Source organism: Telmatherina bonti, assembly GCF_933228915.1.
Source record: "Telmatherina bonti genome assembly, chromosome: 7".
NCBI lineage: Eukaryota > Metazoa > Chordata > Actinopteri > Atheriniformes > Telmatherinidae > Telmatherina > Telmatherina bonti.
The window spans coordinates 34,796,391-34,822,656 of record NC_136625.1 but is presented as its reverse complement, the minus strand read 5'-3'; the positions used below and the strand labels follow the sequence as shown (position 1 = coordinate 34,822,656).

The 26,266-nt window shown below is 41.8% G+C and overlaps 1 protein-coding gene across 1 annotated transcript in view; it reads right to left on the bottom strand.

Annotated features, from left to right (window-relative positions):
* Window positions 1-18,436, bottom strand: part of LOC306758219 (BMP/retinoic acid-inducible neural-specific protein 3-like) — a gene marked incomplete at both ends in the record, with an annotated part of 48,675 nt that extends 30,239 nt beyond the window's left edge. The window contains 3 exons of the mRNA XM_079243461.1: window positions 1,989-2,197; window positions 7,074-7,276; window positions 18,198-18,436. Of these exons, the coding sequence (XP_079099587.1) occupies window positions 1,989-2,197; window positions 7,074-7,276; window positions 18,198-18,436 (651 nt within the window). The remainder of the gene's footprint in view (window positions 1-1,988; window positions 2,198-7,073; window positions 7,277-18,197) is intronic.
* Window positions 18,437-26,266: the final 7,830 nt, after the last annotated feature.

Genomic DNA, 26,266 nt, shown 5'->3' with positions numbered 1-26,266 from the left:
CATGATGAGGTGGAACGGGAGATTCTCATGGTGATGAGGTGGAATGGGAAATTCTCATCATGATGAGGTGGAACGTGAGATTCTCATGGTGATGAGGTGGAATGGGAAATTCTCATCATGATGAGGTGGAACGGGAGATTCTCATCATGATGAGGTGGAACAGGAGATTCTCATCATGATGAGGTGGAACGGGAGATTCTCATGGTGATGAGGTGAAACGGGAGATTCTCATGGTGATGAGGTGGAACGGGAGATTCTCATGGTGATGAGGTGGAACGGGAGATTCTCATGGTGATGAGGTGGAACGGGAGATTCTCATGGTGATGAGGTGGAACGGGAGATTCTCATCATGATGAGGTGGAACGGGAGATTCTCATCATGATGAGGTGGAACAGGAGATTCTCATCATGATGAGGTGGAACGGGAGATTCTCATGGTGATGAGGTGAAACGGGAGATTCTCATCATGATGAGGTGGAACGGGAGATTCTCATGGTGACGAGGTGGAACGGGAGATTCTCATGGTGACGAGGTGGAACGGGAGATTCTCATCATGATGAGGTGGAACAGGAGATTCTCATCATGATGAGGTGGAACGGGAGATTCTCATGGTGATAAGGTGGAACGGGAGATTCTCATGGTGATGAGGTGGAACGGGAGATTCTCATCATGATGAGGTGGAACAGGAGATTCTCATCATGATGAGGTGGAACGGGAGATTCTCATGGTGATAAGGTGGAACGGGAGATTCTCATGGTGATGAGGTGGAACGGGAGATTCTCATGGTGATGAGGTGGAACGGGAGATTCTCATGGTGATGAGGTGAAACGGGAGATTCTCATGGTGATGAGGTGGAACGCGAGATTCTCATGGTGATGAGGTGGAACGGGAGATTCTCATCATGATGTGCAGCAAGTGGGTGATGCTTCATGTCAACATGGAGCAAAATCTCTGAGGAATGTTTCCAACAGCTTGTTGAATCTATGACACCCAGACTTAAAGCAGTTCTGAAGGTAAAAAATGGGTCCAACCGAGTACTAGCAAGGTGGACTTGATGAAGTGGCCGATCACTGAAGGTGCCTGTTTTGATATGAAATATTGGAGTAATCCACACTTTTAAAAATGTACCATAAATGGTTTTGAGGGACATACATGTGGAGTACTGATGGAAAATGTGTATTGAGCCTTAGAGATAGGCGTTAAAAGTATATCATGAAGTCTGATGAGTGTCCATGATTAGGTCCAAATTTCCCAGTTTGTGTACTTTACTAATTCCTGTCATGTCATGTGGATGTTGGCCTTCAGGAGGAAAAGCACAAGGGTTTTTTATCATCTCAGTTTCCAACCATGTCCCACGATAGTTTTTTATGGCAAGTGGAAAAGGGTGCCTATTTTTTCTGGTGATACTGGGCTGCGTATGAAAACAAAATGGACAAATGTCAAAACCTAAAAATCTCTCATATAGCATATCAACGCATGGTGGCATAGTGGTTAGCTAGAAGGTCCCTGGTTCAATCCTTGACTAGGGCGAGGTTTGGACAGTGGCCTCTGTGTGGAGTTTGCATGTTCTCCCCGTGTATGTGTGGGTTCTCTCCACGGACTCCGGCTTCCTCCCACCGTCCAAAGACATGCATGTTAGGTTAATAGGTTTCTCTAAATTGCCCCTAGGAGTGAGTGTGAGCAAGAGTGGTTGTTTGTCTCTGTGTGGCTCTGCGATCGATTGGCGAGCTGTCCAGGGTGTACCCTGCCTTTTGCCCAAAGACTGCCGGGATAGGCTCCAGCTTCCCCGCGACCCTTCATTGGACTAAGTGGTTCGGGTAATGAATGAATGAATGAATAACATATTAACATCTGAGTCAAAATAGCATTTATGTTATTATGCTGGTTCAGCTTATGAGGTCTAAAGTCAGATAAGCCGATGTCAGTGGAGCAACACAACTGCCTTTAAAGCAATGACTCTGCAGTGTTTCACTCAACGCTTTCACATACCCGAATGGCAGTGGATGCAATCTGGAGGTGGTGAAGCCTGCGCAGGGTGCCCTCTCTGTCCGTAAAATAAGAAGCAGCCAGCTGGTGGAGGGCTTCCAGAGTCACTGCGCCTGTAGCGTTCGACTTCCTGCTGCCACCATCGGCCCCCGCGGGCGAAGACTCCAGGCTCAGCTTCCTTTTGTCCACAAATATTGTCAGAGATTCCTCCCCTGGTGACAGTCAGGCAGAGAGGTTCATTAGCTCTGACGGAGGCGCACTAATCACCTTTCATTAGGATCTTTTCAGACAGAAAAGCGCAGCAGTGATGAAGTGCTTTGGGGGAACTGATGGTTTGGCTGATTGGAGGAAAAGGCACAAACAAGGTCTCTGCATCTATTAAACTCCTCATGAATAAAGAGAGGCTATTCAAGACAACTGATTAAGTTGTCTTAAGTATTTTAATTATCTTAATGAAAATGGGCAAAACCTGCATTAAAAACGAAGCGGCGCTCAGTGTGGCTTCTCTTAAAGTCACAGGACATTCAGCAGAGCAAAGAAAGATCTTCAGGTTTATTGTCATGGTTTTCAACATGATGGTTGAAATATACAAATAAATAACGGCTAAACTAAATGCTCCCCCCCCATCATCCCATTTTAACACCTGAGAGAAAGTGTGCAGCCCACCACAGTCACCACAGCGGGAGCTTTTTATTTTTATTGAGAGGTTTATTTGATTTTTCAGGTTTCAGTCAGAGTGAACTCAAATCCTCCCTTTTCTCAGCAAGTCAGTCTTTTGTCCAAACACATTTATCCAGTTTAATTAGCTCGAGTCTCAAACTGCTCCCTCGCTGCTAGCGATATAGCGCCGTTGCATGCAGGCTGGCATTTATTTCTGCGCCAAAACATCTGTTATGCACTGAGAGGAAAAAGTAAAGGTGTTGCATAAACACACCCATCCACAGACATGCCCATGTGGTCTGAGGATCATTTATCACCACAGGTGGCCATTTTGTTTGCCTCAGTGGGGCAAAGTTAAGCCCTGGTTGCACCATGACGTATTCGTTAGCGTGTTTGAAAATGCATTTACACAACAGCTGAATGGAAACTTCGTCAGTGCAGACGTGTGGAATAAGTACTGAAGAGGTCTTTTCCAACATTTTTTGTCTTTGATCCGTGGATCCTACTTCATTCATTTCTTTCAAATAGCTGCATGAACAAGTTGTTTTGAGCCTTCTGACCATTAAAACACTCAGTAATCCTCTGATTATTTCAAACAGAAACCTTGTGTGTGCCACAGTCCAAATGTGCTTCACTTCCCTGAAACTAACATTATGTAACCCCAACGGGGTTCAAACATGTGCAGAGAAGTTTGGAATGAGTGTCTCCATGGTAAAATTTCATTTTTAAACTTTTTCAGTCTGACCTTAAACCAGTGTTCATGGTGAAAAAATCCCTTTGCCTTTAACTGAGACCATTTGTTTGAATAACTAAAGCAGTAGCGGAGCAATTTTTTTTTTTTTTACAAATATGGAGCCAAAAAGGGTTTTATTTGTTTAAATCCTGGGTCAGTTTGACCCAAAATGAGATTTTGCTTTAAAATAAGCAACTACGGTGTTGTGTTTGTTGTCAAACAGTGGAAAAGGATAAATGTAAGCATTCCACTTCCCAACATGTCGATTCCAACCAGAATTTCCACAAGCCAAATATTCATTCAGGTTAAATCATCCGGATTATAATAACTACTGAATACATTTAATCACACCTGTTTCTTTAAATTATTTATAGTCTTTTGTTTTATTTCTAAAGCTGAACAACAACATCATTCTCTGCATATTTTCTTTTCCAGCAAGTAACTGGCTGACCAGTTACAAACCAGTCTAGTTTAACCAACCAATCCCACTTTTTTATTCGTTCTAAACTTCTGGATTTAAACCTCTCCTCTCGTTTAGCTGCACCGGACGTAGTTTGTCAACCACACAGGATAAATTCACCATGCACGCAGTGGATCTATGACCCATCATGGTAATATCAGGAACTGATTTGCTTTATTTATGACAGTGATGGGAGCTCCCCAATAGAGCCGGCTCTTCTGGATCCCAAATGGTTCCGTCACTCTGAGCTTCTGTTTAAGCATAATTTATCAATCCTGGATGGTTTGTGTGTTGGTAAAATTCTTATTCATTGTCTAGATAAACAACTTATTTTTATGCTTTTTTGATTGTTTTCATTTCAACCCTTGAAATGCAAAACTGAACACAGCTGAAATGTAAAGTCTGAACAGTGCATCACGGTGGTGACAGATGTCATTTAACCATTTCTGTATTCAGTTTTTCAGACTCAAAAAACATTTAAATTCAGCCAAATACTGTTTATTTTTCCCTTTTAGTTCTTTTCTTCCCTTATTATTATTTGCATTCAGGTCCAGCACCATTTCTCTGCTGTGAATCTGGACTGTCCAGCTCAACTGTCCTCTGACTGTCTGCCCCCTTTTCATCTTTTACTTCAGTGGCTCTTAAAAGATTTTGAGCCATAATTCCCAAGGTGCAGAAAGATTTTCATGACTTCCACCCCCACGCTACAAATGAGTGATTAATTGCGTGATATATCAAGCGGGTCGTCTTGCAGACAACCTCTGAATGTACAGCTGGAAAACTGTCAGAATCTTAAGCAGAATAACGTGCTTGTTGGTTGATTTGGTTCATCATTAAGACAAAACACCTACATATCCCAAATCAGCTTCTCTTGCAGAGGTAATGTTACATTCAGCTTTTTATTATAGCATGTGGTGTTATTATTACATGCACATAAAGGAATTGAGGTGGTAATTTTACAGATTTATCTCTGCATTAATGGTTTAATTTGGGCAGCCCAGCTAAAAGGCCCAAATGTATTAATTCTTGGCTTTATGTTATTTACAATTTACAATTATCTGGCAACCCCATGAATTCATGTGATGACCCCCGTGGGGATCCTGACCCCCAGTTTGCATAATGGTATGATCCTAGTATACGATTTGCTTCATGGTGTGCGCATCAACCTAATGTCCCGCCTCCTGAAGGACCGACCCTCCCCAATGGGAGTAGGCTCCTCTTGTTAGCTTGAAGGATGCGTCACTTACTTACATCATCTTCCAAAGTTTTACAGTTTTACTGGCAGTGAGCAGGTTGGTGGGTTTTAATTTAGAGCCTCAAATGTAAGTTTTTCTCTTTTTTTGGCATAAAATAGCCCGAACATTTCTCTGCTAGGTTGTTGTGCGGTAATCTGAGCGCTGTCTATTGTAGCTGCGGGATGTGTTCACCGTTTAAAGCCTGAACCAAGAAAACAGGCAGAAATAACCTGAATTAGGCTGTCTGACTAAATGTAAAAATAGCAATAAACAAGTTTTTATATATACCATGTGATATTTCTAAATTATTGTACTGCATTATTATATTACTATTATTGAACCCACCACCATGGGACTGTTCATAAAAACGTCTCAGAAACTGCATCAAAATGTTACACATTATAAGATTAATTACATGTTTTAAAGGTTATTAAGTGCAATTTGTCTCCAAACATACTTTGTGTTCGGATAAAAACACTGCTTCGATTAGGAAGAAGAGAGAGGATTGGAGACAAACACATGGCTATGTTTACATGACGTTTGTTATTTTAGAATGAAATAATTCTGAATGACAGTAGTCAGTCTTTCCGAATTGAGGTTTACATGTTAAACATGTTTATTTGCCTGTACTTAATTACGCATTAGATCGGTGGGCTGGAAAGCGTTCTGATTGGACGGAGAGCGGACGTGACGTACTTTCAGATCCCAGAAATAAACAAACCCTGCTTCCTGCTTCTCTTCTTTTTGGCTAGAGCAGTAAAAACATACAATAAGAATAATTTCACTTTGATTTTCATTATAATTTTGAAGCAGCAGCTCGACAGGAGCAAACTGCTTCACTTTTTCAGGAGCTGAGGAGGCGATACCGTACCGGAGACAGGAGGAGGAACACGTAATACGTGACAGGACACGATGATGACCGCGCGCAGAACGAACAACATAAACTTTGAATGGAACAAACGTTTACATGACAAAAGAATAATTTCAAATTTCCCTTTACAATCAGAATTAGGTGATTACACAGCCATTTTTTTTAATCTGTTTAAAGCGGATTTAACTTTTATTCGGGATAAATACTCTCATATAAACGTGTTAATGTGCCCTCAAAACAGTTGCAAAGATAATGGCTGTCAGCTCATGTTGTAACGTGGGACAGTTATATATCAAAGATTTTCCCAAGACAAAAAAGTGACTTTAAGGTGTAATGTCCACAAACAACATGCTGTTTGGTCCTTTTACTGACCTGACTGTTATAATCCAGCATCCCGACAACTGGCTGACGTTGTTCTGTCAGCGCTTTCTGTAATGCATACTGGTGGGAGCAGAAATGAAAACATGGACTTTCTGGGAGTGAACTGGGAGGTAAATGTAATGCTGTGTGGCCGAAGGTACACGGCCTGTTCTGGGATCTGTCTGCTTTGATTTCTGCCTTTATTTCTGTCAAGTCCTGCAACAACTCCAGACTTTTGTCAAAGTGAAGCTCAGGACAGAAGACGCAAATGGGACTCGGCTTAAAACACACACCAGTTCAGCTTTGTTGCCTCAACAGTTTTCTTCCAGAGGAGAGGTTTCACACTTTTTACTGTTCCTTTTGGTTTTTATATTTGTGCTAATAAGATGTGGGTATAGTCTCCTCCTGCTTTTACACCAAATCTCTTCCATTTGTCTCTTACAGGTTTTTTTCTTTTCAAAACACGTTTTAATTAAGAGGAATTGTGATAAAAGTTTCTAATGTAAAGAAATATAAGACATACATATATTGTTAAACGGTGACGAAACATTTATTTTCACTCCAGATTTTTTGTTGTTTGCTAAACTCGAGTGATTTGATGTGTTTTGTGAAGCGATCTAAACTCATCCAGAAAGAGGAATTATGTGCTTTGTTGCTCGGGAAGCAACAGACGGTAAAATCAGTGCCCCATATGCTGGAGAAATAGAACAAAATCACATTAGAAGCAGTGCAAATCGAGCTTGCTTTGATGCTCGCGTGCTCTCTGTACCTCCCAGAGTGGCAGACAGAAGAAGGTGGGTGCCGTATTTCTTGATTAGACTCTCTGTAATCATCTGGAGGGTTGGCCGCCTCCCCAGCTGGCGGATAGTGTGCATGAAGTCAGGGTCCAGGGGCAGAGCCAAACCGCCACTGCCACCAAAATTGTCTCGCTTCTCCACCGCCAGGCTGTTGACCTTCCATCGACCAAACTCCCTGGAAAGGCAACAAAGCACAAGAAGACAGACATTTGCTCATTTCCATGTCTCCTGCAGTTCTCTGAACAACATTTTCAGGCCTTCTTTGTCTTATTCGTTGTTTTTATTTTCAGCTCTTTTGGAATAAAATGTTGATTCCTATTTTACCTTTGTAATAGAATTGACTTGTTCAGCACTTCTCGAAGCACCGAACGAGCTTTCCAACGAATCCAGCGTTCATTCAGGCTTAGCGAGCTACATGTAGCCTCTGACTGACGGCAGCCAATCCACAACCATCATCTACCATGCATGCAGCAGTGAGGCTGACACTGGAGGTAAGCAGGGTGAAGTGCTGCCTGAGGCCATAACAACAGATGAACTGGGGAATTCAGACCACCAAGCAGAGGAGCTGCTCTTCCATCTGGGAGGTTTTGCAACATTTTTACTGAACAAGTTCATTCTGGTCATGGCTGGTGACAGAAAATGGGGGCGGCTTAATGATTAGGGGCGCTATTTATTGTTTGCGTGTGTGATTTGTGGGAGGGGTTATGATTTAGTCTTCATTTTTATTTATTTTTTCTTAAAAAAAACAACTTTTTTTTTTTTTTTAATCTAGGATCTCATCTGTATTACCTCCATCTCTTGAAGTGAGAAGTCACTAGTTTCGGCTTCGGCTGTGTGTGTGTGTGCATATGTGTGTGTGTGTGTGTGTGTGCGTGCGTGTGTGTGTGTAGGGGGTGTGTTCAAACAGTGGCCTTTCTGTGTGGAGTTTGCATGTTCTCTCTGTGTATGCATGGTTTCCTTCCAGGTATTCCTCCCACCGTCCAAACACATGCATGTTAGGTTAATTGGTCACTCCAAATTGTCCCTAGTGTGTGACTAAGTGTGTGTGTGTATGTGTTTGTGTGTTTTGTTGTTTTGGCCCTGCAACAGACTGGCAACCTGTCCAGGCTGTACTCTGCTTTGTACATGCTAATTGCTGGGACAGACTCCAGCTTCCCTGAAGTGGAATAAGCGAAACAGAAAGTGGATGGCTGTATCATCCCCATGCGAAGCACCTGAGGTCAGATGTGCCATTCACAGTGACAGTAAAAGTTATCCTGATTCTTATTTTTATCATAAAACTATTGATTAAGAACTCCATCCTCGCTCACTTAGCTGCTGTGGGATTTTTATAAAGAACAAATTGCAGGTTAAAGTTTTTACAAATGCTATGTGGAAACTTAGCTGAGGGTTTACGAGGCACCAGTTTAACTGGAAAAGTTACTTTTTTTTTTTTTTTTTTTTACTAGAAATGCTCCCAACACCCCCAACATTGCATCATATGACATAAGATTAAACACAAAGAACGAAGAAGGTGAAGAGAAGGAGAAGACAAAAACAGCTAAAAGCAGATAATACCGAAGTCTAGCAAGTAGAAATGGGAAAAATGAGTGAAACATGTTAATAACAAAAGCAGATTTAATCCTCCAATAGTTGGGATAATAAAGAAATAATAAAGTGGTGGAAGACTTGTATCATCTGATACTGTCTCAACAACATAAATGGTTGAGGTTTTTTTGTGCCGCAGTCATCCATTTAGGCTTGGTGCTTTGTCACTAAACTTTCCTGTTTTATCACTCAGAAATCAGATGTTTGAGAAACGTTCTATTCAGTGGATAAATTTCACCTCTGTTCACCTCTTGTTGTTTCATACTCCCTGTAGCAGCCAATTATTTCCATAGCAACCTGAAATATGAATTCATGGCCTCATCCTCGGCAGCTGCTTCGCTTAAAAGTCTCTCAGCATTTCTCTCTTCCTCTTATTTCATAAATAAAAATGTGTTCAGCATATTTGTGGCCTTCGAACAGAATGGAGCTTGTTGTTTTTCTTTATTGGCAGTTTTTACTCCAGTGTCATGATTTGGGTTTTTCTGTGCTTTGTTTTTGGGCTTCCTGTTTTATTTTGTAGTTTTTCCTGTCTTGGTTCTTGGTTAGCTTCTTAGATTTCCTGTTCATTGATTTGGTTCACCTGGGTTCATTTAGTTCATTTGTTTCACCTGTTTCTCGTTCGGTTTTTCCTGTGTATTTATACCACTCATGTTCACTCATTGTTTGCTGGATCATTTTGTACCTCAGTTTAGTTTGTCTGTTCTGAATTCCCTGGGTTCCTCTGAGGAAAATAAATCTGTCTGAGTTCTGCATACCGGCTTCCCTCATCTCTGCAGTTGGGTCCACACCACATCTCCACTGCTTTTGTGACATCCAGCCTGTGTTCAGGCTGAGGCAGTGGCTTCATGTTTGGCCAAAACATGGCAGGACTACTGGTGGTAAACTTCATGCTTATTAAAAGACTGTGTAAGATGGGTGTGTGACACATTATGATGTCAGTGAGATTCAAGTCTTCAGGCTGCTTTAAATTGTTCATAACACCACATTTTAATCCAGTTCTTGCTGATCATCGAAAGCCAAGAACTGGTATTCTTTTTTTTTTTTTTTTTATTGTTATATCGAGAAACAAGTTTATTTTCTTATTATCTGGAGGCTCGTTTTTTGATGATGATGGGATAATTAATCTTGTTTTCTTAAGGTAACAAACTGTTTTCAGAGCTGATTAAGATCAGAAAGTAGTGACTGTGTTACACCTGATTTTATTGATAGAACTGAATGAGTGATTGTTAAAACATCATAGCGAGACACGTGATTATTTCCGCCTTTGTCCAACCTGAATTAAAATCCGATCAGCTGATCGGTTCTGTCTGACCGTCATGCTGACTGTAGCTCAGGAGGAAGAGCAGTCGGCTTGCAACTGGAAAGTTGGGAGACTGATTCCAGGCATCCTCTGACTATGTGCTGAAGTGTCCTAGAGCAAGACGCTGAAGCTCAAGTTGCCCCCTGATGTTCCTATCAGGCACATCAGGGGGCAACTTGAGCTGAGTCTCAGGTGAGTGTGAGTCTGATTTAATGTTTGTCTCTCGCCTTCTGTTGCTTGTGATGGGGTAGGAACAGCTCTAGCCCCCTCCTGACCTTCGTTTGCATGAGCTGTGATGTCGAGAAAATACAGTTTGTTTTCTATTAATTATGTTGAGATGACAAAGTTATCACGGGATAACTTGTAATAATGACACAACTAACTTTGTTTTCTAGAGATCATAAGATAATGATGTCATGTTGGTTATTCCGTAGCGAGATCATTTCACCGTGAGCTGAACAAAACAAACCATGCGACCGCTCTCGGCTTCCGTAATCATCCAAATAGTTTAAGCAAACATTTGTGATTATAGATTTTCCCATTTTTTACTCATCTCTTGATAATTATAAACTTTCCTCTACAGGATGGGAGTCCAAAGTCGGTCCTGAAGGGCTGCAGTTCTGCAGGTTTTTGATATATGCCTGCTCCAACACACCTGGCTTCCATTAAACAGATCCAGCAGCCAATGAAGTGAAAGCAAGAATAAATGGAAAAGCTGCAGAATTGTGGCCCCCGAGGACCGGAGGACACCCCTGCTCTACAGAGTACCACTCCCCCGGGATAAGATCCTGCTACAGGGTCTACTGTGGTTTGTACAAAAACTTTTTTTTAAAGAAAAGCTGCAACAAAACTTATCGGCATGCAAAACTCCAGTTACAGGAAAAAATAAAACCAAAATAAAGCCACACATCATCAGCTGCCACCATTTGGCATTTCCTGCCCGCTGGACACGAGTCTGCACAGCATCGCCTGCTGCTCTGTGTACGTCGGCCTCCTTCAGGGAGGCCATCAAATTGCTGCCATGAGAAAAACCACCAGCAGAGAAATAATTGGGGTACTGGGACGGTGTGGAGTGTGTCATTACAGGCAATCATTGTAACGAGAGGACAGGCTGAGTGTCCATCTCTGCTGGACAGATGGGCATTTAGCCTGCAGCGATTCCATCAGAATACATATGTGGAAAACAAGAGGCGCAGGAAGGGGCAGCTTTTGTAAACATGAGCGCTTGCTGTAGGTAAAGAAGGCAATCAGCAGTGATGGAAGGAATTTTGAGGAATGAAGGGGACATTTTAAAAAGAGGCGTTTAAGGGGAGCAAACGGAGCTGAATCTCAGTTTGCAGCATGATTGACAGTCATGTGATGTTAATGACTGCTGTTCCAGTTGTTACAGCGGTCAGAGGGAGTAAGAAGCATACTAATGCCTTTGGCTATTTAAAAAGACATACATGAAGAACAAACCGTGTCAAGTATTGCTGGCGTGTCTCATGTAACTCCTCATTTCTTTATGTTTCACTTCCATAGAGTTAGCGCGTGATATTTCATATAAAACTCTGCCTGCTGTCACAACGGCCTTTTGGAAGGATACAATTATACCTGAACATTTTCACCAAAGTATATAAATAGATAAAAGAAAAGTGGATAACACGGAAGCAGTCTGCTGTTTACCCCAGAGCCCCGCCCCCTTCATATGTAAACAAAGGGGGCGGGGCTCCAACAACGAAACCACTACGGAAAGCATGAAAGTTTTTTTTCCTACGCCGTTTAAGTTGTTTAAAGTGTGAAAGGAGGGCTTTGTCATATTTATATTTTCTGAAAAATGTTCTCTTTTTAACGAAAACAAAAACTGTAAAGTAAATAAAATGTAAAATCATTGAAGAGTTTTTACTTTTAACGCAGACTTTATCTGAAAACCATTGTAACATGTCATAGCCGTGAAACTAATCACATTTCTTACATTACTTCACATTTTACAGCATACATCCAATTTAATTTGTACTTTTAAAAGAAAACATTGAAATGTGAATGAAATCAATAATAAGTGAATTATCTTTGTTTTGTTTTTTTTTCTTGAAGCATCCCTCCCTCCCTTACAATATGTGTGTGCAGATACTGACCATCAACAAGTCTCTAATTACCTTTAATTATGCCATATTTCTATTCATTTAAGAATCTTTTATAGGACAATTTACTGCAGGTAGTTCTTTTTAAACATATCTTTAGTCATTAAACATGTTCCTGTTTCCACCAAAGTGCAGTTGTTTCTGTGCTGTACCGGAAAAGAACCGAACCGTGACTTAAAAACCAACGCGCGTACCAAACTGTGATTTTGTCGGACGGTTACACCCCGAGCAGCTCATCACAGAAACTCACATTTGTTCCTTTTATGTTTTTCTATAGAAAATACTAAACACAACACATTAAATAATCATTTTGTTTGGGAAAATTTGAAGAAACTTGAAAGTTCAGGTCTTTAAGGAAGCATCCAGAGCAGATGAGCCGTACCTGAAAGTGAGGTTTATTAAGGAAAATGATTCCTTCAGTCGAACCGTCTACCGTTCACTGAAGCCTAAAGTGGCTGTCAGGAGGTCATTCTTACTTAGACTTAGACTTAGACTTAGACAGACTTTATTCATCCACAAGGGAAATTCTGTTGTCACAGTAGCTCAGAACAGCAATAGAGAAAGAAATAGAAACAGCAATAGTAGGTAAGAGAAAAAAAAAGTAAATAATAATAAAATAGAATAGGTACTATCCATAAAGCAATCTGGAATATGTACACTTTTACAAAGATAAAAGATAAATAAAACTATCAAGTAAAATTGGCAATATAGAATATGGAAATTTAGAAATTTACAATATATACAACATGTGACTAAAACCGGAAGGGAAACAGGGAGAAAAAGCTGAATTATGGCAACAGGTCTGATGGAGGGATGACTCCTCCATCGGGGATGACTCCCCCCCCCCCTTAGCCCTCCTCCCCTATAAAAAGGCTGCAGCAAGCAAACAATGGCAGTGTGTATTGTCAACGTGAAATGGGAGCAATGGAATGAAAGGTTCACCTGAAGGCAACCAGGATCCAAATAAGCTTTAGAAAGTCCTTCAGGTCTGCAGAACTCTTTATTAGGACTACTGAGAGTCTCTCCAAGCTGCTTCAGATTGTTTTGAAGAATAAAACTTATCAGGCTAAATATAGACTTTCAAGACCATTAGAGTTGGTAAACCCGTCTTTATGTAGTGTCTATATGAGGGGTGTCGGTCTTAAAGGGCTGTTATCCTGCATGTTTTCAATGTATCCCTTTTCCAACACGCCTGGTTCATATTAATCGAATCCAAAAGCCAATAAAGTTCTGCAAATTGACTGATTGATTTGAGTCAGGTGCACTGGAACAGGAATACATGGAAAACCTGTTGGGTTGTGGCCCTTAAGGACCAGAGCTGGACACCCCTGTTCATGCAGGCAGTGTGCATCTATATGTACACAGCATACATATAGATGCAGACCGCCTGGCCCAAATGCAAAGTTCACTTGGATTAGGGCTGCGTGATATGACCAAAATCTCATATCCCGTTATAGCTCATTTATATTATAGCTTAACATAGCTCATTATACAAAGTTGTATATCGTGGTTTCTCAGTTTTGGGACGCTGCTGGGCAGCAGCAGCTTCACAAATGCTCATGATAGATGTCACTGTGTCATCGAACAAGTCCAGGACGCAGTTTCAAGGTAAAAAAGTTCCATAACGTGTCTTTAAAAGACACATCCTGTAGTCGTGGAGAAGATGTTGGTCTGTTTATAAAGGTTCAGATCAGTAGTATGAAGCAGAGAATACATCTAGCAGATGCAGAAACTACTTAAACTGCATTTAGAATTGTTCGAGACATTAAAAACTGGAAGGATAGTGGGGAACCATCATCTTCCAGGAGGAAAAAATCCTGATTAGGGAGGATTTACTTGCTCCTGTTAGGCTCCTTAATTAGAAAATATGACATTTCATTCCCATATACATGCAGAGGACACTCATTCCTTTTCACTAAAACCACAATTTTATTGCCTCGCAGAAATGAAAACTGGATGTCTTCCAACTTCTTCAACTGAGGACAAACTGAGTTGCCATCTTCAGCTCCAGCAGTGAAACTTTTTACATCTATATAACATGGAGCCCCACTAAAACTCAGATGTAAAAACCTGAGTGTAATATTTAACTCAAACTATAATTTTGAGAAGCAGATCTGTTCAGTGGTAAAAAGATCATTTTATAAAAGCTGAAGTCTTTTGTAGCTTTTGAAAGGTTGATTCATCCTTTTATTACACCCCAGCTGGATTACTGTGATTCCTTAACTACTGGTGTTAGTCAGGTTTGTATCTATCGGCTGAAATTAGTTCCCAAAGCTGCACCTCACCTTTTAACAGAATCAAAAAGGCAGGAACTTCTCTTCACTGGCTCGCTGTTCGTTTTAAGGTAGATGTTGACCTTTGAGGCTCTTAATGGGCAGGTTGCTGTTTATCTATCTGAGCTATTGGAGCCTTGTGTGCCCTCTGAAACCCCCTCAGATCAACTGCTTTTAAGGTCAAAGTAAACAGAGGTGGTCGTTTCAGTGCAGGCTCCTAAACTGTGGAACCAGCTGGCTCTAAGTATTCTGTCTGTATTCACTGGCTTTCACATCAGTCTGAGACCTTTGTTTTTATCTTGATTTTTGTTTTTTTTAAAAGTTCTGTTTTTATTGATTTTTTACCAACAATAGTCTTGTTCTTGTTATGGAGCTGTTGTACAGCACTTTGGCCAACAGTAGTTCTTAAATGTACACTACCAATAAATTCAATTTAATAAGTGAACATTTCCACATGAACAAAGCAAAGGAAACTTATGGTGTCTATATTATGCACATTTCAGTCTAATTCATTTTAATATGCAAGTCCAGGAGGGCAAGAAACAACTGAGCGTTTTTTCACAAACCCCTTCATTCATTTTGTATTGATCCTCTCAGATCAGTCTCTGCCAGAAACAAGCAAACAAAGAAAGCTCCGCCCTACGTCCTGCCTGCAGCCTGCGTCTGATTCCAGCGGCAACCTCTGCAAGTTAAAAGTGAAGCCGATACGGAAGTGTATAAAACTGCAGTTCCTCCTTCATCCGCTAGGGGCTCCAAAACAGAGAGAATCCCCATAGACTCCCATGTTAACAAGACTAACTTCAAAGCACAAATAAAAATGTTTACAGCCTGGTACAAACAAACATTTCCGGTTTAATAGGTCAGGTTTACCTTCATGACAACTGTGGGGGGGAGTGATTTTTTTTTTTTTTTTTTAAAACTCGCCCATTTAAAAGTAATTCAATCTCAAAATTTGACATATTTAGAAGCGTGTCCTTTTGATTGACAGGTACTCGATCTCCCGCTTCAAGTCAGAAGAACGTAGAACAACCGCGGTTTTCAGCCGGTAACCAACGTGACTTTAGCCCGCTTACCTCCGTTAGCTGGTTAGCTCCTGTTATCTCCTGGTTAGCTTGGTTAGCTCTTTGCTACAGGCAGCTCAGAGTTCGCTCAATGTCAATCATCCACCATGACGCTCACAGCCCCCCTCTCAGCTCCACCTCTTTGTCCATATTTGTATTTTCCTGGGGAGACGACACGCATGACCCTGCCAAGATGGCGATGGTAGGAACCGCCCACCGAGCTTCAATTCAGCTCTTCAGAAACCTACGGGTGACGTCACGGAGGCTCCGTCCATCTTTCTATATACAGTCTATGGTCTGATTGACCATAGATTGGCCAACAGCAGCTTCTGCCTTTGCAGAAGCTGACTGAAACAACAGTTGTGTTTCCATTACCCAGTGATTTGTGAAAAACCGAAATGTCGCATAAAAACAGCTAATGGAAAGAAATTCATTTTAAAAAGCCTCTCAAACATCAGTAAACATTTCTTACGCTCTCATGAGGCATTTAGATATACAAGCATATCTCCAAAGTCTAATGGAAACCCATTGTTTTATATTTACTCATCACCATATGTGACGTAGGGGGTCCAGTTAATTTAAAGTGGATGGAGGAGACAGAAATCATTTAACAAACAATTAAAAGAGAAAACTATAACCGCCATTTGTGACACCAAACAACAGTGAAATACAAATACAAATAGAAAAAAATTGTTTTTATTTTGTGAAATACTGTCGTGGAAGAGCAGCTAAGGCCACAGCCAAGGCTGCTGGAATAAAAGCTAAAATGTTAGAGTGACCTTTTTTGGGACCAAGCAGCCATGTTCTTTTGGCCTGTGATTTCAGGCACATTAAATTAGGCCCACCAGAGATACAATAATGGTTTATAAATGAGGTACAAGACTTTGTATTCCTAAGGCTGCAATCATGAGCTCTTTCTTTGACAGTGTATTGTATTTTACAAAGAACTGCTTATTCCTTTCCTGATCTCATATGTAAGACATTGGATATCAGGTCACATCAGGCAGAGAAAATATCGTGTCACGTCTTGTTACAGCAGGTTTCTGTCACAGTTGGATTTCTTTCCAGTGTCATCCTTAAATCGTAATCCTCAAACCAAACCTTGGCGTGAACATGTGAGCTTAGCGGAAACAGGGCTGATTGCTGAAGGATGAAAGACCTTCAAGAGGAGAGGAGTCACACAGCGGAAGATGAAGCTGGTCAACTTCAGCTGCCCAGCTGTCCGAGTCCATTTCTATTGGGTCGGATTTTATACAGTCATTGGAAAAAAAAGCTTCAAGTCAGGAGAGTCTTCAGATGATTGATGCTGAATGTTCACTGGACAAAAATAAATAAACACAGTGCAGATGTCACCGAGAGAAAAACACCACGGCCTAAAAGATTCATGAGCGCGGATAATGGAGCGGCTGATTTATTCGCCCATAGATGCACACTAAGTATTTTTTCCACATGGTTAAACACTTGGCAGTGGCCTGCGCAAAAGAGAAACTCTTTAACCAAATCCCACAAGCCTGCAAGAACAATGACAAAATATCTGAACACATTAGACGTTTGACTGCTTTACGCACTGAAAGAAGGTGGCTTTGAACTGCGCGGACCAATCTACTCCATTCCAGCTGCTCCGGGGAAGGAGTATTTACACAAAAGGCAGAAAATTCAGCCTCTTTTATGAGAGTGAGTCTGGCTGCAGGGGTCATTTGGAAAATTTAACAAACAGAACATGAAATAAAGAGTAAATCCAAAAAAAAAAAAAAATCTGAATTATAATCCAGTAAAGAATAAATGTTTGCGGATATCTGATGAGCGATCTGTTTGCTGGCATGGTACCCGACGACATTTCTGCATTCTTCCACCAGTTTTTCAGATTTGCTGATTAGCTTGCAGCTAATTTGGTGCAGGTGTAATACCTGCGAGGGTAATCCTGCGAGTGCTGGCTCGCAATACAAACACGACAGCAGCTGGTTTGACTGATAAGTTGCTTCCTGGCTCAGCTGTCATGTCGTATGCAAAACTCTGCAAAGGTATGAGGTTTAAGTTATCAGACCTCTGAACGTTATGTGGAGTGTATGCTAATGAGAGCAGTGAGGTAAGTGGGTGCTTGACGTAGGGCTCTGTGATGATGAGCAGTTTAAAGACATGATCCTGTAAGTCACAGGAAGCCAGTGAGTGGAGTGGGGTGGCGTGAGAATGTCGGCTGGTAGCTAGCAGCAGCTTTCTGAATGGACCTGAAATGATGATGTGAAGTGCCTTTTAATCACATCCCTTTCTGATCATGTCCACCTGCTTCTGTTAAGCCTGAAACTTCTGGTTTTGTCTCCAGTCGTCTCATTTCAGCATGTTTTTAAAGCCATACTGGACATCATGCTGAGATATGACGAATATTTAACATTTCTCTCAAATTAAACGGAGTAAAGCCAAACGGAAGCAGCTCAAAGTGGACTTTAAGCCTGAGTTACAAATCATTCTTTTGTGCTTGATCAATATTTTCAGTCGGATCACTGATCATTAAATCAATGTAGGATGGAAGCAAAATGCAAAATGACACAATTGGACAAAATTAATCTTAGAAATTCTCTGATTCCAACACAATGTTCATCTCCCAACAACCCAAAAAAAAAACCCACTGAAAGATAAAACATGAAGAAATGAGCGGCGGCTCGAGACTTGTGCGCAATGATCTGCAGTTTTATGACGATGCATCCCAAACATGAAACACACACACACACACACACACATCACACACACCAGGTCTCACCTATAGATCTTGTACCGGGTGCTGAAGCCCTGCTGGTACCTCTCCAGAGCCTCCGTAAACTCCAGGGACTGGTGGAAGGGCCCTTTGTCCGACAGCAGCCACTCCAGGGACGCGGGGGCGCCGTCGCCGTGTCCGGCTCCTGCGGCCCCAACCCCGGGGGTCCAGCAGAGCCAGAGGGTCAGAGCCACCCCCTCCCATAGCAGAGACAGCCGCTTATGACTGATCCTCTGGCAGCTCATGCTTCACCCAGCGACACCTCATTCTCTCCGGACTGGGAGGAGGACAAACACCAGTTACAGGCGGGACAAGTCGCGCAGATGTGTCGGATTGTCCAAGGAGATCATTTAAACTCCATCAGGAAGTGATGAAGAAAATAAGTTCTGTTCTGATGCTTGTCTGAAAGGATTCATCTGGTTTAGTTCCAACAACCAAATGGCGCGTTTTGGGGAGGAAACAGAACGCAGCTGATGTTGCAGGGAAACAGAAGCTGCAAAGTCAAATCACTGGCTTCTTTCCAACTTGTTTTGACTCACTTTAAATTTGCCAGCTGATCCTCCAGCACGCGCGCGTGCAGCCGCTCCCCGGTGACAAGTCGCAGCAGCGGAGTTCACGCCGAGGACGTCCGCGCGCTCCCGCATCTTTCCACTGGGAGAGCAGGAGAGGAAGATTTCATCTCCCCCAGTGAGATCCCTCTGTTGCACCGTTTGCTCCTGAAAGTGGCAGCTTTGGAGGGAAACGTGGTGAAAGTGGACGTGCGCGCTCTCCTGGTTGCTGCGCGAGCTGCTGGAGGAATGAGCGCCCGCTGCAACAAAGACAGCTCTTCTTCCCCACTTTTACCCCTTCCCAGTGAGATAGCAAGAGGGCGAGCAAGTGCATCCTGATGAGGGGGGGGAGACACAGTGGATGTGATCACCGCGAGCGCTAAAGTTTTCAGGAGAGAGAGAGAGAGAGAGAGAGAGAGCAGCGATGATGATGATGATGACGCTGATGCATCAAGACTTCATCATTCATCACTTAATCCTCAGTTTCCTTCAGCAGCTGTGAGAGAAAATGTTGCACATGCAAAGAGTTAAATGGATTCTGATGATGGAATAATTATCTTTTATTTTCTTCTGGTTTATTTCAGCTTCACAGCCTGCAGCTGGCATGGCTAAACAGTCCAACACGCACGTTTCTGTATCTGCCAGCATGGTGGTGGTGGTGGTGGTGGGGGGGTAAAGACATACAGGCCATAATGAAGAAACAAGTTCTCTGGTTTATGTGACTCAAGTTCTGGAGCGCGTTGAGTCTGCTCTCCATAACGCGTCATGATTTGCACAAAAATGCGATTTCTGTTTCTTAAAAAGGAACTAAAAGTAAAAATTATGCAAATAATCTTTGATCTCTAACTTGTAAAATGTTTTAACCTTTAAAATGTTTTTTATGGGGGAAAAAGAATTGTCAGGATGGCATCTCTTTCAGGGTGCTGATGTGGATTTGTGTCCCTCCAGCCTTTCCTGAGGAAACATCTCAGGTTGGACTATCAGAGGCAGTAAGAGAATATCCACAAGATTTAAAATGACAAAAGACAAAACAAAGGTTTGAGGTTGTGTAAATTATAAACAATAATATAATGCAATGTTTGCAGATCTCATGTTTTATTCCCAGTAGAAGACAAACAAAATGTTCAAACTGAGACATTTTATCATTCATGGACAAAATGAGCTGAATTTTTATTTGTTTGGTTGCAAATTATGTAAAAAGTAGTTCCAGGATGATGTTTAGCATCGTTAGCATCTCCTCTGATGTCTATCTAAACATCTGGGAAGTGAGGAGAGCAGCTGCTGGAGTTTTAGGAGAGGAATGTTGTCCCGTTCTGGTCCTGATGCAGGATTCCAGCTGCTCTACAGTCCAGGACCATCATGATGCTCCAGATGTTTCGTGCTGGTGAAACTGGACTGCAGCAGACCAGTTCTCCTGTTCCACCATCAGGATGTGGTCCAGCATGGTGGAACCTGCAAGGTCTTCCCTGAAAGAGACGTTGTCTGGATGGGAGCAGATGTTTCAGCATTGATGGAGCTTCCCAGATGTGGAAGCTGCCCACGCCATCGGCACTAATGCAACCCCATCCCATCAGAGATGCAGGCTGATAACAAGCTGGATGCTCCCTCTCCTCTTTGCATGATGGAGCTTTAATATGTGGATTTCAGACAGACAGGGATTTCTGGAATCTTCCCGAGTCCATGCACTGGTTTCCAGTAGAGAATCAAGTCTGGTTTTAATGCAGTGCTGCATGAGGATCCCAACATCCCCAGCATCCGGTTTGACCTTCATCTGGGTCCCCAGCCCACAGAGATTCCTCCTGATTCTCTGAATCTTTGGATGGTCTGCGTTACGTGCAGATGGTGAGATATTGTTCAACAACTTTTAGACATTTAGTCTCAGATTGGCGACTCTCTGTCCATCTTTACACCGGAAATGCTCCTTTTATACCCATATTTATTCAATACAAATGAACCTAACCAGGCCAAAAATGCTCCTCCAGTTGTTTCTGATTTGTACCAGTAAAGTTTCCAGTCTTTCATTGTTCCTGTTCCAACCTTTTACTGATGTGTTGCTGCCATTAAATCCAAAACCAGCTGATATTTTCTATAGTGAAACATCTCAGTTTCAACATCTGACACGTTTATTTGCTTTACTTTACATGTTTAATTGGGAAAAAATGAAGGTTTATGAGCTTTACAGTTAACTAAATTCTGGCTTTCTAAACATTTAACTCAACTGGAAAAAGCAGGAACATATAGCGTGAGGGTGTTTGAGGGCAGCAGAGGAATCTTGATGTAAAAAGCTGCTGTTGTTTAATGTTTGTGCTGTGAAACATAAAGTTTGTCAGGAGAGACCTTTGTCCTACCTCGTCATTATGTTTCACATTCCAGCTGAAAACCCCGATTGCCAAAGACCTGCGTGTGTTAAATGGGCTGCATGGAGAGCATCTGTTTTCCAGGGAGGAGCTGAATCAATAGTCTGTTTCTATCGATTCCCTTTTTGCTTTATTATTTGGCAAAAGGCCCCCACAGAATACTGGCCTTTTTTAGCTCAACTCACAACAATAAATTGTCAATCCAGTAATGAGGAGGTCACATCTTCAAAGTGTAAATATCAGCCGTCACTGTCGTTTCTGCTGACAGACGTCTGGATTGTCTCTGTAAACTAAAGCTCTTTGAAATTTAAAGCAGAATTGCAGCTCGCTTGTTATCAGCCGGGATGGAGGCTTTACCTCCCCAGGTAGCTGATGGTGACATCGGGGACATGTAGGAATGATAGGGTAGCCTGCATTTACTGGCGCAACAAAAGAAACGCATTCAGTATTCCAACGGGTAATTTGTGTGGATAAGGAACAGAAGAAGGAAGCTAAATGAGCCTTTCCCTCCGGGCTGCAGACTGTAGTCTCTTGAAATCTGGGTCTTTGTTGTCTGTGTGTGCTGTACTTTCTCTCTCTTCCTTCCACTCCGTTACTTTTGTCTTTCTATCCTAGTTTTGCAGTCCGACATATCCAACTTCCTTTCAACCAGCAGTCTCACTGGTTGCGTCTTTGCTCCGGATCCTCTCTTATCTCTTGTTTGACAGATTCTCTTTACCCCACTCGGCCTCATGCTGAGCTTTAGGATGAATGTAGGCGATTTTTGATCATTTACGCCCCGACCTTCCACTGAATCAGCCTCTTCCAGCAGATGAGAAAGGGGCGGAGATCCTCCCAGTAAGTCCAGGAAGATGATGTGAATAGGGCTGACGTGGCAGCGGTGTTAATGTGCCTGAAAACAACTGCCTGCAAGCTGATAACACGCGATGTGCCAAAGTAATGATGAGTCAAGAATGACACTGTGATTTCCTCCCACAGGAAGTGTGGAGAAAGGGGTTCGAACGTACCTTTCGTGACTGGAAGAATCGGGCATAAAGCAGGAGTGTTACTCCGTGCACGTCAAGCTTGGCATCGTCTCTGTTAAAATCACTGCATAATAATTTTGTCGTTGGGAGTTCTGGCATGTTCCAAAGAGTTCTGCACATTTCTTTCTGTTTTAGCAGATAACATGCTGTAGCCTCCCACTTGACAAGAAAAAGATTTCAGCGCAGTAATTACTTCTTCTGAAGCTCTTTTTCTTTATGAAAAACTGAATTTTACATGATGGGCACAGCGTAAAGCAGATCATGGCCGCACTGTGGGCTCATTGTTCTTTGAAAGTCTCTTAAAAATGGAAATGCAATGGAACTTGGCAGGAGGCGAATGCGAGCGTGCAAACAAAATGGAAGAGATGATTATAAGGTCTTGGCTCTGCTAATTCCATTTAACTCTGGAATGAAGACAGCGACTGCACAGAAACCTCTCTAGGTGGGCTTAATTGGACCGGCTTTGCAGGAAAGATGTGTTTGGAAACGACACGGCAAAATACTCCCACGCTTTCAGGAGAGTGTGAGTGGGGGCTAACGCACATCAAATATGAACTCAACACTGAGATTTTATTAATGGAAATAAATTAAGGTTTAATTAAACCTCCTGTGCAGCCTTTTAATTTTCCGTTAACTAGTCTGTCAGGTATGATATTTATCTTTCCCTGACAGCTGAAGCAGTAGAAAGTTCAGGATGATGTGACAGAAAAACGGTGTCATTTTAGCGGCTTTTCCCGGGTCCACCCGGTTGAGCACGCCGCAGCTCTCTTGGTTATTCAGGTCAGGGAACATACATGTCCACAAGAAGCTTTGGCTTCTTGTGGCCCAGCTGCTATTTTTGCCTCCTCCCCGAACATGCCCTTTCATTCTTGAGTCACGCTGGAGCATTGGAGGGCTGACCTAGAATACCGAATGCCTGTCACACTACAGGACGTGAACATCTGCCCAAAGAAAAGGTAACGTACAGCACAGGAAGTAACACAGCACACTGTGTGATCCAAACATGTAACTTCACTGCCACACATGACAGAAATAGCTGCTGCTTGGGGGGGGATTTGAAGAAAATGGTTGTGCGTTAAAGAAACCTGATATTTTCAGCATGTTTATCATAGAAACCAGTGTTTCTCAAAGTGGGGGAGGGGTAAATGTACCCCCAGGGCTATTTGAAGATGTGGAAAGGAAAGAAGGGGACATAACTTGTTATATCCTTTCTTATCTTTCCTAACAGATGAGACTTCAGCTTGTACTACAGTGAGTCAGGTAAGGTGGTCAGGGTAACTGCACACATGTGGAAATCTAAAATAACTCCTGATCTGAGAAAATAACTGTATATCCCTTTAAGGTCCAACCCAAGAAAAATGGGAAGAAAAGTCGAATTTATTTAGTAATAGGTCTTCATTTGGCTTTTACAAAAACTGTTTTTGAGGCATATTTACCATTTATTACCATGTAATATGTCAAAATAATTATAATCTGCTTCATGTGGCCAAAAGGCAAGAATCACATTGTGTTTAACAGGATTTTAAGCAAAATTTTTAACAGAAAGTGATGAAAATGTTTCCATTTAAGTCATGTTGGGCTTTATTAGGTTACAGTGTGAGATGCTGCATTTTTTTACTTCCAGATCGTCCAAACCCTGGATATAATTTTATAGGTCCATTGTCATCTGGAATCTGTAAATATATATTTATACATATATATAAACATATATATGTGTGTGTGTGTGTGTGTGTGTAATAAGGTGAAGAAGCACCATTAAGGCAAGTAATCCCACCATTTTCCTTCACACTCTACACCTCAGATTCCCAATACGACTCTGGGTCCTGTCATTTACTGCAGGGATCCCCAATCCTGGTCCTCGAGGACCGGTATCCTGCAGCTTTTCCGAGTGTCCCTGCTGCAACACACCTGATTCAATTCAATATGTATTTAGCAGACATGTGCAGAGCTTGTCTGAGTGGGAGTCAGGTGTGTTCCAGCAGGAACACTTGGGAACCCTGCAGGACACCGGCCCTCGAGGATCCCTGATCTACGGAAATACTCATTACTCTACAGTTGTGGGGAGTATCAGTGATGGAGAAGACACTGAGGACACAGATTGATGTCTCAGAAGGAACAGGCACAACTAAAGAAAATCCAAGTTAAATCATTGATGACGAGGTGGAGCTGGTGGAGGACAATTATAATAGACTGGAAATGCAACACAGAAGCATCTACAAGAAAGGACAGATTGGGCTCTCAGAAGTGTCTTTTCTGTTTGGCCAGGAGCATAGCGACTTATAGGAACTGAACAAACTTATCAAGAAGCCGGGTTCTATTTTATTCTATTCTAGAATAGACACTTTTTAGCAGACTCTTTTATCCAAAGCGACTTACATCTCAGAGTGAGAACAACACAATAAAGAAATGAAACAATAGGGGACATTATGGATTAGTGCTAGACAGAGTGCTGTGAGTCACAGAGTGCTGCCGTTGCAAACACCTGTTTTGGAGGCAGTGCAAAGGTTTTTTAGTTTTTTGTTCTTTGTGCTGGTAATAACTCTGGAGCCAATTGTCCAGCAAAGAATGCTGCACAAGCTGCTGGATATTTTCCACATTCTATACACAACACAGTGAAGAAACAACATGGTGTTCAGTGAGAGACTTCTTCATGTCCAATGCAAGACAGAAAGGTATCAGGGCTTATTTATGGCAGCAACCATCACCCTCCCTCCAGAATGAGCATTAAAATAAAACATTTTTCATTTCATAACTTTACAAATCAGGGAGTGATCAGACTTTGTTTGCATGTAAACAGGCTCAGAGAGCTTACAGTGTTGCCACATGTCATTTTTACAATTGTGTGTCTGGATCAGTTTGTAGTTAAGCTGCTTTGAAAGGTTTACTACACAACTGCCACAGTCCTTTCTGTAATAACTGCATTACAAAGAGAGGGATGTTGTCAAGGAAGATGCTTCCATAACTGCTGTGTTTATGAGTCTATGCACTGACTGACACATCTATAGAAACTGCAGAACAGTATAAAGCTACACTGACAATGGGTACGGTACATGATATTTTTTAATTTGGAATTAATATTTTGTTATGTAATTATTTAGAATTAACAGTATTCTCCTACGAATTTACATGGAAATAATAATTTCAAATGGGGGTTTACATGGAAACACATCCTGACTTAATTTTGCTTTGTATTGGCGGGTTGGGAAGGCTTCTGATTGGACATGGGGCAAACATGACATCCACTAAGAATAAACAATGTCCACTTCCTGCTTTTTGTCTTTTTGGTTGTAACATGAAAAACTACATAATAAGTACCAGTTTCGCCGCTATTTTGGTTATAATTTTGAAGGAGCATGTGCAGAATGATCCTAATGAACTTAGAGCAAAATGAAGGTTTACATGACAGAGAAATGAACCAGTCCTGATTTAGAATGTGATAAAACCAACCACTCACTTCGGAATTAAGTTTAATTCCAAATTGACTTTTGCATTCGGAGTTAGGTATTCACATGGTCATTTTTATTTGGTCAGTTTAAAGCGGAATTAACTTTTATTTATAATGAAGAGAAATTAAAACTCCCATGTAAACATGGCTAGTATCCAAGTTAGCAAAGAAGTTAGCAAAGTGTTAGCAAAGAAGGCTGACTCATCATGCTAATGTAGTAGCATAAAGAGTTAGTATTTATGTTTGCATACAGAGCTAATGCTTTTTTGTAAACATTAGCAAAAAGGCTTGCTAGCCATTAGAACTGTTAGCATCAAGCTCTGTTGAAAACCTCCAGCAGGGGTCGGCAACTCTGGCCCTCGAATGCCTGTTCACAGTTCTTTTTGCCTTTGCCTTGATGTGTACATTTCCAATAACCACTGGCTGCAGCCTGGAGAATGGGGCGGACCTGGATATTGGATGTCAAATGGGCGTTGATAGATGGGTAATGGTGTTAGGGGTAAGGGTTAGGGTTGACTTAGCAATGGCCACCAATCAAAATGTTCAAGTTGAACATCCAGCCCCGTCCAATATCTAGCCCCACCTCATTGCACAGACCCTCTATACATTTTCAGTTCAATTCAATTCAACTTTATTTATATAGCATCAAATCACGGCAATGCCATCTCAAGACGCTTTACAGACAGGAAAAAAAAAACAT